Source organism: Drosophila novamexicana, unplaced genomic scaffold (assembly GCF_003285875.2).
Source record: "Drosophila novamexicana strain 15010-1031.04,08,12 unplaced genomic scaffold, DnovRS2.1 tig00000108-arrow-pilon, whole genome shotgun sequence".
Lineage (NCBI taxonomy): Eukaryota > Metazoa > Arthropoda > Insecta > Diptera > Drosophilidae > Drosophila > Drosophila novamexicana.
Genome location: NW_020824772.1, coordinates 3,004,184 through 3,015,000, shown reverse-complemented (window position 1 = coordinate 3,015,000; position 10,817 = coordinate 3,004,184). Strand labels below are relative to the sequence as shown.

General features: G+C 42.7%; 2 protein-coding genes across 3 annotated transcripts in view; one reads left to right on the top strand and one right to left on the bottom strand.

The window, feature by feature from the left end:
• The window catches only part of LOC115771822 (uncharacterized protein DDB_G0283357), a 64,080-nt gene extending 62,155 nt beyond the window's left edge, over positions 1–1,925 (bottom strand). Inside the window, exon 1 of one of the 2 annotated variants that reach the window (XM_030717702.1) lies at positions 798–1,925. The gene's annotated coding sequence lies outside the window, so the exon portion shown is untranslated. The remainder of the gene's footprint in view (positions 1–797) is intronic. The other variant, XM_030717701.1, reaches the window with a different exon arrangement.
• A 6,033-nt stretch (positions 1,926–7,958) lies between these two features.
• LOC115771823 (glycine receptor subunit alpha-2) lies at positions 7,959–10,441 on the top strand. The gene is made up of 2 exons (XM_030717703.1): positions 7,959–8,174; positions 8,793–10,441. The coding sequence occupies exons 1-2, from the start codon at positions 8,078–8,080 to the stop codon at positions 10,265–10,267; spliced, it is 1,572 nt and encodes a 523-aa protein (XP_030573563.1). The 5' UTR covers positions 7,959–8,077; the 3' UTR covers positions 10,268–10,441.
• Positions 10,442–10,817: the final 376 nt, after the last annotated feature.

Genomic DNA, 10,817 nt, shown 5'->3' with positions numbered 1-10,817 from the left:
CCAGATAGATAGCAGTACGACTATTACTATATACTTCTTATATATATACCCTGATCAAGGATAAATATTTCGATGCTTACATACATATGCTGCAATGCGTTACAGATTTCGTGATCAATTTGTAGTACCCTCTGCAAGGGCATAAAAAAAAGCCAGAAAATTGACTCAACAATTATGTTGTCGTTGTTGTAGCTGTTGTTGTTGTTGTTGTTGATGTTGCCTTGACTGTTGCTGCTTCTTAATTAAATATTGTCAACATGTAAGCGATGCTGTTGTTGGCTTTGTTAGTCAAGATTTGCACTCAACTGCAATTTGATGATGTGGCTCCCATTGCGGTCTATCGGTGGCCGCTGTTGCATGGCAGCAGGAAGTGCGAAAACTATTAGTGGCACTTATTTATTCATTAGAGGCAGTTAGAGACACCCAGCACACACACACACTAATGGGGCACACATGGACACGGCTACACACACACACACATACAGATACACATATATATAGAGCCATTCGCCAGTTGCTCCAATTATGCAGCTCACTGATAATGACAACGGGGCAAAAGGATGCGAGGGCCTCGGGATGTGGCTGCTTCTGCTGCTGCCTCTGCTACTGCTGCTGCTGCTGCTGCTTATGTATTTGCATAATGTCGAATGACGTTGCAAGCAACTCAAGCGCTTATAATAGGTTGCACAAACGTGCACGAGTGTCTGTATGTGCGCATCAAGTCAATGCACTTGGCTTTTATAAATTTGAACTTAAAGCTAAAGTTCAATGTGCGTATGCGTAATACCAATGCTTACCTATAGTATATTTGTGCTTGTATCTTATGATATTCACAGATTCACAGATCGCGTCGCTATATCGGCACACACAGCACAAATCAAGACTGAACGAGAGACCAAATATGATTGTATGCTAAAGATGATATTACTTATAAGCATTGCCAGCTGCTCGCTTGGCCTTTTGTTGTTGTTGTTGTTGTTGTTGCTTTCGGTTGGGTTTGCGTTTGGGCAACTTTGCGCCGCATGGGACCGATTTCTGCAGAACAAGCGAGACTCTCTGACTGACACACACACACACACCCGCGAATGCACACACACTTTGGCACAATAATAAAAGCGTAAATGCTTATTTATTTGCAAGTCGTTCACAGAAATGCGCTTGTATAATTTATGAAGGCAAAGCACACGACGACGCTGGCTCTGTGCTGGGGGTTGGCCATAAGCGGGGGCTGGTGGCGTATGACAACGCGAACTCGATAAACATTTTGAAATGCGAATTGAACTTGTTTTATATGCGTGTATATATATATATATGTGTATCAATATATTTGTATTGTCTTTTTGTTTGTTTTTTTGGCCGCTGTTGACTGGAGGGTTATTAGAAGGAAGCGCCTGCAGGGACCGCTATAAAAGCCAGGGCACAAAATGACCGAAAGCGAAAGCGTCACAACGCGACGGTAATAACAACAAATTGGATAGCACACAAAAAATTTGATTACACACCGGATATTTTTGATTTTTAGTAGTATTTGGATTTTGATTTGAGTTTTCGATTTGAATTGTCAACGGTCACAGAGTAGAGCCTGTGGCTGCCCATCAAGATTGGCGACACGCGCGATTCACCGACTGCACTGAACGAGTCCGTGTGGACAACTGGGTTCAGTTCAGTTGAGTTCATCAATCAAAACGATTGCCGAATGCAATTGCCGAGAAAAGCGCCTCAATTGCAGCCAAACACGATCGAACCGCACCGAAAACGAAACCAAAACCGAAACCGACACCAAAACCGAATTCGAACCGAAGAGACACGCGACTGTTTGCCGAATTAGCTACGCGTTAGATGCGCTCCAAGCGTGCGTTCGCGACGACGTTTCAACAGCAACTGCTTGGGCCGGGCGCTTGGAGCTGCAGCACAATGAGCTCGGTGTGGAACGCATGTAATGGTATGTGGATGGTGTTGGCAGCGAGTTTTTGGCGCCAGCTTTGTAGACTTTTTCAGTGCCGGCTGTTCAGTGAGAGCGTGGAGAGCGAATAAAAGAGAAACAGAATTGAAACCAAGTGGCACGTGGAGCTGAAAGCCGGTCTCCAAGTCGATCAGTATGCATAGTGTGGGCCATAATAAAAGCTAATAATGAAAATATTTGTAAATGCTCATAAATACTAGCATAATTCGTAATGCACCGCATATGCTAAACTGTTGTGTTTTGTTGCGATACACCTGAAAGAAAACATTTAACATTTATTCATATAACACAAACTCAACTGCATTACTTCCCTTTATCCCTTTCCTCCTTGTTAGCTACGTTCAAAATGCACTGCACGTGTTACGAATACGTCGAGCAAAACAAACTGTGAAATTGTGTAGACTCTGAGAGCGCATGCGCATGCGCCGAAAGCGCCACATCGAGTGAGAGAGAAAGAGAGACCATGACAGAGCCGGCGATGGCAACGACCACAAAAATAAACGCATCGAATTGCCATCCACATGAAAAAGGCACCACCAAGAGCAGCAGAAATAGCAGCGGCAGCCACCAGGGCTTACCCAGGGAGAGGGTTGGCGGGGGAGTTGAGTGCGTACTGTGTAGCATTAGCATCTGCTTTATATCATGGCTGCTTGCGAGGCATTGCTAAGTAACTGATGCCTGAAGATGTCTAATTGTCTTAAGTGTGCTGCTAGCTGTCTGTCTGTGTGGAAAAAAAAGGGGGAGAATCAGCCCGAATCAAAAATTCCTAGTTATAGTTGATGCCCATTGATGCCCGGCATTTGAGTAGCAGCAAACAGAATTAGAGAATTTTCAATATAATTTGCCATGATTGTGGATCAGAAGACGCCACTAAAGCCCGAAACGCATTGGAATGCCCAAATGGCTGAAAAGAGGCTGGAAAGTTTGCGTGCCGTTTGCGCCCGGCCCACAATCGAGCATTGGTCATCGTCCAGCGCACACGGACAGGGAAAGGAATTCCAGCTAGAAATTTATCTACGCTAATTTCAGAGCTAAACTTGTGTAATAAAACCGCATCATCGACTGCAATTTTCGCTGTTCGCGTGCCGTTGTTGCCAATGTTGTGAATGCAACTCGCTTCGCATCGGCCAACTCTTCGGAACTCTTTTCTTTTTTTTTTTTTTTTTGGGCTCTTAGGCCGCAGTCTTGCACTTTGGCAGTCTTCGCATGAACGCCTCCAATTTCTCATAGAACCCTGGCTTGTATCGAGAGGGGGCCTGGCGTTTGGTTTATGGCTTATGCGCCGCCGTTTTTGGTCTATTAAAATGATTGCAGTATTTACGTTGCGCTTTTCAACCATAATTTGTATTTGCTATGCTCATCATCATCATCATTGAGTGTCCAGCATCGTTTTTTTTTTTTTTTGTTGTGTTTTTTGATATTTTTGCATTCAATGCACTCGCTTACTTTGTATCGTTGCCCAGCCAGAGCCAGCGTCAGAGTCTGAGTCTGAGCCAGGCCAAAACTGAAGGCAGCCTCAAGCATTTAGCTCTCAATGCTGACCCGTTCTCTATGCTTTTCTATTGTTTATCTACGTCGCGCCAGGCACAACAACAGACCCGATGCCAGGCCCATGTCCATGCCCAAACCCAGGCTCAGGTCCAGGCCCAGGCCCAGACCCAGGCTGGCCTTTTTGACTGCTTCTCGCCTGCTTATGCGTTAATATTTCTGGCTTATCGCCGGTGGCGTCACATTGGCGTATTTACAATGATTATTGATCGCTTAATACGAATTTGTGTTTTATTTTTTATTTGGCCCGTCTGCTGTTTATTTGTGCAGCTTAGCGATGTGATATTCTGCATTAAATGGGCCCGGTTTCAATTTCTGTTTGTCTTCGGCGCAAATATTTGAGCCAAGAGCTCCCATGATCAATTACAGCTGAGCTGTGGACAACTCTACTGACAACTCGCAGATAATGTCAACGGCATCGTCGCGCCTTTACAATTTGTCTGCGTCATGTGAAAGTCCATTATGGTGAGCGGCAAAACTTTCAATTTCACAAAGTCCCCATACACACAGTCGTCATTCAAGCTGATGATTATGATACGATGATGTGCGGTACCCAAGATATTACACTGCATACTTACATACGTAATTACGCCAATCGTTGTGCGCTTTCCATGCATCAATTCAATCGTCTTTGGCTTACTTGGCTCACATTAATATGTCTGAAAATCCCAGAGAAACCATACAAAACAATTTAACACGGTCCGACTTGGAGTTACCCTTTGATAGGGCCTGAACGTGATAAGAAACCAAAAGAAATATGAATGAAAATATTCATGTTATTGCTGCACTTACGTTCTAAATATTATATATTATGTAAATCAGTATATGGAATCGAATAAGTCTGGTCCCAGCTGGGTAAGTTGGACAAAGAGCTGTGCTAGACAAACTTAGCCATATCAGCATATATATATATAAATAAATATATCACTTAAGATGTAGGCAGCCCAGCTGACAGCCTCTTTTTTACAGGGTATATATAAAAGTCAAAAAAAGTACAATCAAATTGAAACTACAAATTGCAGCAAGTTGGCACAAGAAATGAAAGAAAAAAGTGAGTTCAAAGTCAAAGACCACGCCCACAATGCGATTGAGGACAATGAACTCAAGTTGTAGCCCTTCAGATTGGACCGAAAGTGTAGCATTAAATAACCTGTTTAAGTTTGGAGTTTTTTGCCCGCACTTCCGTTTGCTGCAGAAGTCTGCTAATTTTGACAGATTACAAGGCATTCACTGTAGCCCCAGGCCACGGCTTGGGTAAGCCACCAGCAAACACTTTAATCAATAGCTCGCTGGCAGGCGATGGTTTTATGGTATTTTCGGGCCGTAGCTGCACATTGAACTGCCATAAATTCGGTGAGCTTCAAATGGTGGTGCTGCCCAGTAAGCCACAGTAGCCACCCCGCTGCTTTCAATTACGCGCAGAACTCCCCTCCAAAAAAAAAAAAATAAAATAAAGGAGCGAAAAATAAAAGTTGCAAAGAATTTATGAGCTGCACGGGCGAAAGCATTTACGAATCTGCATACAGAAACCTAAAGAGCGAACCGCAGACGACGCCAACGATTAAGCACCGCAAATCAAAGGCAAAGCCAAAGCCATAGCCAAAGCCGCAGCCACAGCCACGGCCAAAAGCAACACAAATATCCGTAAACGAAACCGAAACCGCGGTAGCACCGGCAGCAATAAAAAAGAAACCCCGGCAAAAGTCAAATGACAAATGCTCGCACTTAAGAGTTTCGGTTAAAATGTCGCTGGCCAAAACCGAAAAGCAAACATAAAGTGTTGAATGCTGGCGGAAATCACTTGAAACCGAGTATAAATCAAAGGAAACAATAATGGAACACACCAGGATCACGGAAAAACAAAGAAAACAACCAAATATCAAGTGGGGAAAATGGAAAATGGCGATTGCAGCTTCCGCTTTGGCAATGATAAAAACAAAACAAAAACAAGAAAACAAAAATGTAAATAGTGTAAAAAAGTATCCTTAATCAAAAACGCGTGGAAAAAGTCAAAGCCATAAAGAGTAATAAATGAGTGAGCAATAGTGCACAAATGCATGACAAACACACCAGCACACACACACACGGACACTCACACAAAAAGCTGCAAACGGAATGCCAGGACAAAGGATACAGGTCCTGACAGCCAGGCAGCCGGCCAGCTAAGTGAGTGATTTATGGGCCTCTGTCAACGTCTCTGCCTTGAACTTGCGTCTGCTGCACGTCTGGACAGGCTTAATTGGTGCGGCTTCCTACAACCATTTTTCCAGCTGTCATTACTCACTGCATCGCTTTTCAAGGCAATGCAAAGAGGAAAATGCTTGTCTATGGCATACCCTGTCACAAGCTGCTCACAAAATTGCAGCTCGAGTTAATGACAGCTTATGCTCGGCTGGTAAATTCTAGTAAGCCTCCTAATCAATCACAGAAGTAGGTCGTGGAACTGAAACTACACCAAAGCAACGATTTAACTAGTTTTGAATTATAGCGACCAAAGTGGGAAAAGTGCACTCTCTCCAAAGCTGCTATATGCTTACTTGAATTCAGTTCAGTATTCGGGTTCGACCCCTCGAATAGTGGATGGAATGTGTATTAGTCAATGAAACATCATTAAACTGAAGAAATTATATTTATTAGACATATTACTATTTACTATGCTAAGAATTACTTAAGGTTTGTCAGTCCAACTTCTTTCGCTCTATCTCTTAGAAAACAATGATTAAGCCCATCATAAAGACCTAATCAAACATCAAGCTAACCGATTTCACTTTGTTTCTCAAAGAGCAGAACAGTCCATTTCACATATCCCTTGAGATAACGCATAGAGCATAATTAGAAAACATTTTACAATTCCCACACGCTTAATGCATAGACAACATTTGCTTAACTAGACGGTAAAGGGGTATGGCTTGGCCTACCCGATTGCCATTTAAGGGATTATAATTTTTGCATTGCCCGAAAAACTAAAAACTTCAAGCGCAAACTTTGCAGACAGTTTTTGTGCCATTTTGGCTCGACATCGGTGGGAATTGTGATGGTTTTTAGTTTTCAGTTTTTATTTCATTTTACGGCATTTGAATTCAAATGCGCTTTTAAATCGGCTTAGTTGGGCGAGCTGCTTTCATGTTCCTGATGGCTTAAATTAAATGCGCTCGCGCGAATCCTGCCCAAAAAATAAAAACAAAAGAATACCTGAATACCTCGTCAAAGGTGCTTAAATAGTTGGGCAGCATTTGCATTTTTTGAAGAACTTCAACGGATTTAAGAGGAAGCACACCAAAAGCTGCCTTCTGACCGTGAGCTAAAAATATGTCTAATCTAATCAGCGTCATTTTCACGCCCAGTTTCAGTGCAAAACAGGTTAAGTTTTGAGTAATCAGTCTTTGACGCATCTCGACGCAAAAGCAATTGTTTTTGTTAGACAAATAGACGCAAACGTAATGTGTTATGTCTACTTATAGCCAAACACGAACGCATTTTCCAACGAAACTTCGCAGTTAGTACTTAGTTCTAGTTCCTACAGATCTACGAGCTGAAACTACCGTGGCACGTGTCGAAAAGTTTCTAAGTTGAGAAGTTTTATTTATTTGCTTATTTATGGGATATCCCGGAGCCTACATTTTAGTTTTGAGATTTCTAATACTGTCGGAAAATCCAAGAGAAGTCTATAATAATGAGAAATCTATAACCGTATCCTGAATGTGAAAAATGGAGACTTCTTTAAATTTTGTTGTTAATTTCAAATTAAGTTTAAATTTTCTAAATTTATTTATATTTTTTACAGTGAATTCAGATTTTAAAAGTTTTTTTTGTTTTTAATATTAGTAAAGGCAAATAAAGCGGGGCAGCTTTTCAACATATTTAATTTTTACCACATTTCGTACTTTAATTTCTCAACACCAAAACACTCGAACTTTCCTAGAAACACAAAACTGTCAAAAAAAAACCCAATCACAGGGACTAAATTTAGTTCTTGGGCTTTAATCGAATTGCTAAACAATAGCGAAAAGTGTTTGCCAAAAATAAACTGGCGCTCAATAAAGGCTGACAAACGGCCCATCATCAATTATAAGGCAACAATTGTATGCCCATTAAAAAGAAAGAATGAAAAACAAAAACAAAGTGAAATACGACATAAATATCTGTTGCTTATAAATAAAAGCAGAAAGTTTAAACACTGACACCGGCTGACAGTGGCGTTGGCCACTTAATCAAAATTCAGACATGGGCAAACAATTCGCATTCAGTTCTGGCCCAGATAACAACAATTAGCCCCATCGCCCCGGCAAGTGGCAGAAAAGCCCCAACTTAGAGCCTGCCTACAGTGGCGATTTATGTGCTCTCTAGATAACAACTGGCGAAATTGCCTGTACAAGTATTAAAAGCGCCTCACTATTAATATAATAACTTAGTAATATCTATTAGCCAGAAGCGTACGGCGTACGTCCGCGAACTTTTCGCGAAATAGTTGTCAGTGCGAAGGCCCAGCGACTGGCCGTGAAAACGCATAGCTCAAAAAAGAGTAGAAAATAAAGTGAAAACTCGTGAAGTTCGCGCTTCAAAATTATGGATATCCTTTCGGCTCTATTGGGATTATTTTCAATTGGATTTGTGGCAACAGCCAGCCTGAATATGGATTTAAGCCAACAACAGCTGCAGTTGGGTTAGTTTTATTTCTCGCTTCCCAAAGCTTGAAACAATAAAGATCCTTTGATACAATAAAGTAGTGAATGAAATATATAAATATATAAACAAGAAACTCAAATTTTTATGATTATTATTTAATCAACAGAGTTTTTTTTACGGAACGGAAAAAATAAATATTTTTATATTGTTCGTCAAACTCGCTAAAAATTTAAAGTCTCAACTAAACGAAGAGTTCAAATTCCCAATTGTGATGCAATAAATACTGGACTGGAAAATTTGATTAAATTATTATAGTAATACAATTTGTTTGTTTCTTCTGGTTTTGTGAATCAAATAAGGCGCAAATGCCTGAAGTGTTGAAAAATTTAAAAACGAAATGTTTTACGATTAGTTACAAGCTCTAAATTCTCCTTATCTAAATGCCACACAATGACTAATTTAAGCAAATGATATGAACCCAATCGAAAATAAAAGTTTTCCTAAGAAATATGCTTTTACAAGCTATAACCAAAAGGTTACTTCAATAGCCTGCAAATATATTCCTAAAATACCTATTGATATGAAATCGGTTTTGTAATAGATGGAATCTTGCTAATTTATATAAAATTTGTTGTCTCAAATAACTCTTCCACAGTTGGCAATGGTTCATATAGCTCCGTTGATGCCAGCCCCAACTTTAACGTCACGCTCAATCTGACCGACAGCAACTGCCCCTCACTGTTGAACGCGGATTCCTTAAGCCAAACGGAGCTGGTCAGCCGCCTCACAAGCAACTGTCGATATGATCGCCTGGAGCCGCCCATAACGGTCAATGCTACCGGCGAGATTGTGCCCCTTTCTGTGAACGCGCGCTTTTATATCTATGCGCTGAAGGATCTGGACTCAAACGACTTGCAGTTCATGCTGCAGGGATTGCTGCAGCTGCGCTACAACGACTCCCGCTTGGCCTTTTCCAACTATGCGCCAAACCGCGAGCAGCCAATTGTGGGTGATGGCAGGCTGAGAAGTATGCTTTGGGTACCCCATGTCTTTCTGGCAAATGAACAGAGCTCCAATGTGCTGGGCACCAACGAAAAGGATCAGCTGACCACTATTTATCCAGATGGCACGGTACTCCTCTCGACGCGCATACAGGCTACGTTGTACTGCTGGATGAACTTCCAAAAGTTTCCGTTTGACGATCAGAAATGCACCACAATACTGGAGAGCTGGATGTACAACACTTCGATGCTGCAGCTGCACTGGGAGCCCACAAATCCAGTAAGCTTTCACTCTCAGCTCCAGCTGACGGAATACGATCTGTACGGTTGGGTGACCAATGAGTCCATCACCATCTCAGACGCCTATACCATGTCACATGGCGCCCTGATAGGTAACTACAGTGCGCTGAGCTTCAGTGTGCTGCTCAGCCGTGAGGTTGGCTACTATGTTATAGACTATTTTGTGCCCTCCATGATGATAGTGGCCATCTCGTGGGTATCCTTCTGGCTGCAGGCAGATCAGACTCCGGCACGCTCCATGCTCGGCTGCTCAACTTTGCTCTCGTTTATCACGCTCTCGCTGTCGCAGGAGAACAGCCTGTCGAAGGTCAGCTATGTAACCATGTCGGAGGTTTGGTTCCTTGTCTGCACCGTCTTCATCTTTGGCAGCCTCATGGAGTTCGCTTTCGTGAACACCATTTGGCGACGCAACAATAATCTGGAGCTAAAGAAGCGCACCACGAAATACATTGTACGCTCCACCTTTGTGCCCAAGCTGAAACGCAATCCGCGCAGCTTCAATCGCAGCACAAGCACAATGAGCAGCTGCAACAAGGTATGTGGAAGCAATCCAAAGAACACAGTCATCACCATCGAGACGCCCATCATCATAGGCGATGGCCTGAGCAGAGAGAACTCAGCAATAAGCTTGGAGGAGACTGATACCAGCATAAGTTCCGGCTCCACAGCAACGCTGACTGAGACGCCGACCGAGAAGCCGGCGCAAACATTTGCGACAATGACGCCCAAGGAGGTGTCGCTGTGGATCGATCGCAAGATGCGCTTCGTCTTTCCCCTCGCATTCCTCATATTCAATGCGCTCTTCTGGACGCTGGTCTACTGCCTCTGACCGGTTACCATAGGGAACACAATGCTCAAAGTCCAAATACGCCAACTCAGGAGCAGGCGGAACTGTGCTGTGATGATGCCACAAATCGTGTTGAAATTTAACAGTTTTGTCTATAGCGTTTAAGTAGTCTAGTCTATAATACCTAAAGTTGATGTGTCATATAGTCGTTTAGTGTTCGTATTTATGGATTTTATATTAAATACAATTTGTATACTCGAGCTGTGGCAACGATTTCTGGATCATGGTGGGTTGGGGCTCAATCTACAAGCTGGCAGCCTGCTGCACACTCAACACCTCGGTCTTAAGCCCCACGCACGTACGGAGCTGATAAATTTGTGCTTATTAGCCAGGCGGAGGCAATAAAAATAATGCCACTCGAAACAGGCTGCGGCAACAAGTTGCACAGACACAAACTGTGCCCCCATGCACGAGTGTGTGAGCGAGGGAGAGACGGGAGAGTCGCTGCTCTATTTGTATCAATGAAAAAATCATAATGCCAGCCCGCCTCTCCAAACACGGGCGCACGGCACTTGGAGTGGCTCCAGTGGAT